The 3368-nt window shown below is 42.9% G+C and overlaps 1 protein-coding gene across 1 annotated transcript in view; it reads left to right on the top strand.

Annotated features, from left to right (window-relative positions):
* The window catches only part of mlip (muscular LMNA-interacting protein), a 52561-nt gene extending 49611 nt beyond the window's left edge, over positions 1-2950 (top strand). Inside the window, 1 exon segment of the mRNA XM_063191362.1 lies at positions 2286-2950. Coding sequence (XP_063047432.1) covers positions 2286-2546 — 261 coding nt within the window. The 3' untranslated portion in view covers positions 2547-2950.
* Positions 2951-3368: the final 418 nt, after the last annotated feature.

The following is a 3368-nucleotide window of genomic DNA, read 5'->3' as shown; positions in this document are numbered from 1 at the left end:
GCTCGGCAAAGAAAGCTTTTGATGATTTGTTTTGGCACTCTCGTCTCTGCCAGAGCTTTGTGTGTACTCTTCACTACAGCATTGAGGCTAATGACCCAACTGTCATTAGACAGCCTTGAACAGCAGGGTACTACTGAGACTACTGGAGACCTGAGCTACATGAGCAAAATTACATCGTCTACCTTTAAGTACACATACTATTTGTACTGTACAGATAGTGTGTGCACTCAGATCACTACTAAACTGAGAAAATAATGTATAGCCAGGAGAAGTGGAGCATATGTGTTTGTGGTGCTTTGATGCTTATCACCCAACTGTCATTAGACAGCCCTGAACAGCAGGGGACTACTGAGACTACTGGAGAGTAGACCTGAGCGACATGCAATGCAGTGGTTCCCAAACTGGGGGTCGGGGCCCCAAGGGGGCGTCACGAAGGTACTGCAGGGGAACCACTGATGTAATGGATTGGGGGTGGGGGTGGGGGGTTGTTGAACCGTTCCAGGTGACCTCCATATAGGCTAATGCAGTGTTTCCAAAACTGGGGGTACTGCAGGGCAGGGGCGCCACCAGAAATGTTGGGCCCCATGAAAGATTTTAATTTTGGGTCCCCTTATAAGGACCCCTGTCAGTGCTGTCAGTGCTTGGGCCCTTGGAATCTGTGACACCCAAATAAATAAATAAACAAATAAATAAATAAACAAATAAATAAACAAATAAATAAACAAATAAATTACTAAATAAACAAATAAATAAATAAATAAATAAATAAATAAATAAAGGAATGAATAAACAAATAAATAAATAAATAAATAAATAAATAAATAAATGAATAAATAAATAGAGAGTTGTGCAACCAAAACAAAAGTTGCCCCTTTGCCCTCTGCAGTTATTCTAGAGAGAATAAATTAGCGATGTGATTATGTCATTTGTACTTCCAGGTTGTTCTTTCGCATTTTACTCGTTTGTCAGAACACATTTGTCGGTGCAGTATTTAGAGATAATGCACTATTGTGCTGAGAGATGTATTATTTAGGTTAACATGACATCCCAAAGCAGATTGCATAAAGTAAACAACTAAATAGAACAAAAATGATAGTTTGAAATCAAAATGTCCTCTGTTCTATTGTGTAGAGACACAGTAAAGCTTACACAGTAAAGCTTGCAGTGTTTGTTCAGTAGTACTTAGGAACAAGACCAACTTAAGGTGTCAAGTTCAATTCTAAGTGTTGAAACAACACTGCAAAATGCAATGTGCAGACATGGCAATGGGCCTAGGCCTGAATGTGGCGGAGCAGAGAGCAGAGACATCTGGCAGGACCACTCTCTGTGACCATGCGAACACACCGAAAAAAGACAAAAGCTAGAAAGAGTCGCTAGACTGTTTTCATAGCCAGAGGCTGAGCTACTTGAGCAATAAAAGCGTCTGAGTATGGCTGTTAAAAGCAGAATGCAAATCTTCCACAGGCTGTCACCGAACAGCACCAAAGCTCATGGGGCACAGCTCTGTAAGACAGGCAGAGGACGCGCTCAACTTCTTGGAAAACCGAAAAGCTTTTGGGTGCGAGATAAAAAGCGTCAACTTAAGGAAGAAGAAATCCGCACTCACAAACTGCGTCTCATTATTTATTTATATTACCACCATGTCCAAAAAGCAAACGCGTTTCGGCTAACAAGCCTTCATCAGTGCGTGGTACGATGTAGCTCAGGGATGGTGAAGGGGAAGATTGTGCATATCCCAGGAAAAGGTGCAGGACAAAGGCTGACTGTAGTTTCGAAGTGAGGGGTCCGCACTCTTAAAATCCTTTTTGTTTTCTTTTATTATTTCATGGCTGGATTAAGTTTCATCCGGCCATTAAATAATAAAAGAAAACAAAAAGGATTTTAAGTGTGCAGACCCCTCACTTCGAAACTACAGCTCAGGGATAGCGATGGGCCTCGCCCTCTGGCAGAGCCAGCGGCCCGGCTCCTGATCCACACAGGCACAACTAAACTGTCATCTGTCAACTGTCGCTGGCAGGCTTCTGGTGACACTTTGTTTGTTTTGGACTTTTTTATACCTTTATTTTTGACAGGAGAGTGGAGGAGAGACAGGAATTGAGTGGAAAGAGAGAGACGCGGAAGGACTGGCAAATGACCCGAGTCGGAATCGAACCTGGATCACCAGCGTAGTAACCCAGTGGCCTTCCTGTTACACCTCAGGCAGGGCCAACTGGTGACACTTTGTTGACGTGCAGAGGAATTCAGTGGTGACACTAACACACAACATGTCATATGTTTTATTGCAGATAACCAGCAGCAGCCCACTACAGGGAAAGCCCCAGGCTGATGGTGGGAGACCTTTGACCAGCCCGTCATTTAGTTCATCTGCTGGGGGAATGAAGCACAGCCTGTCCCCCTACATGGCACCATGGCTAAGCACCACCACCACCACCAGTACCACCACTACTGCCTCCGCAGCCCAGCCCAGCTCTGCGTGGGACAACACCACAACGGCCACACTCAGAAACACGCTCGCCAAGATGGAGGTGCATGAAACTGACATTTGAAACGGCCTTCAGGCATTTTAATCCTTGAGGATCAAGTTTTCTTTTTTTCTCCTCCTGTCCTTCTAGAATTTGACGCAAACATTCTACACCGCCCATTGGACTAAGAATCGTGCAAGAGTGTTTGTGACATCATAATGAGAACTCTGAAGGTTTCACTAAAGTTCTAATCATGTGATCATATTCCTGAAAGGGTGTGCTGCATGCAAAGTCCCATAACTCTGTCCTGTCATAGTCAGCATAATCGTATAAGCCTACTTGTAAGACATGTGTTACTGACAAAAGCCAAAGAGTTACAGTATATATGGGCACATGCTAGCTCTTGCACTTACATATGTTGTTGGATGAATGAATAACTGATAATAATCAGCAAAGTTGATTAGAAATAAAGACCATATTTTATTGTATCAATCGTGTTTATTTTTTATTTTATTTTTTACAGCGCAATAAGGTTTTTATTGTTGATGGCGATTTTAGTAACACTTTCATTTTGTGACCTGGTGGACTCACTAGAAATGATGTACACTTTTATATGAAAAATATGAGATCAAAATGTATGTTTTTAAACCCATTCATCATACGCAATAGTATACAGTATAGCTTACAGTGTTGCTCGCAGTTTCCAAACGTATTAAAGTTTGTTGGTGGAATGGACAGGTGAATGGATTTCAGAAAGCAGGACGCCTCGGTAAAGCTTCTAAAGGTGAACAGGAATATCAGGTTGGAGGCCTGCACCAGCTGTTCAGCATTAGCGGCTGTAATAATTTGTACCTGAGTGAGCGAGTGCTGTGACATCTGGGGCGGCGTGGAGAAGGTCAAGGCCAT

Source organism: Engraulis encrasicolus, chromosome 24, assembly GCF_034702125.1.
Source record: "Engraulis encrasicolus isolate BLACKSEA-1 chromosome 24, IST_EnEncr_1.0, whole genome shotgun sequence".
NCBI classification, from domain to species: Eukaryota; Metazoa; Chordata; class Actinopteri; order Clupeiformes; family Engraulidae; genus Engraulis; species Engraulis encrasicolus.
The sequence above is the reverse complement of the archived record's forward strand: the minus strand, read 5'-3'. Positions and strand labels throughout refer to the sequence as shown.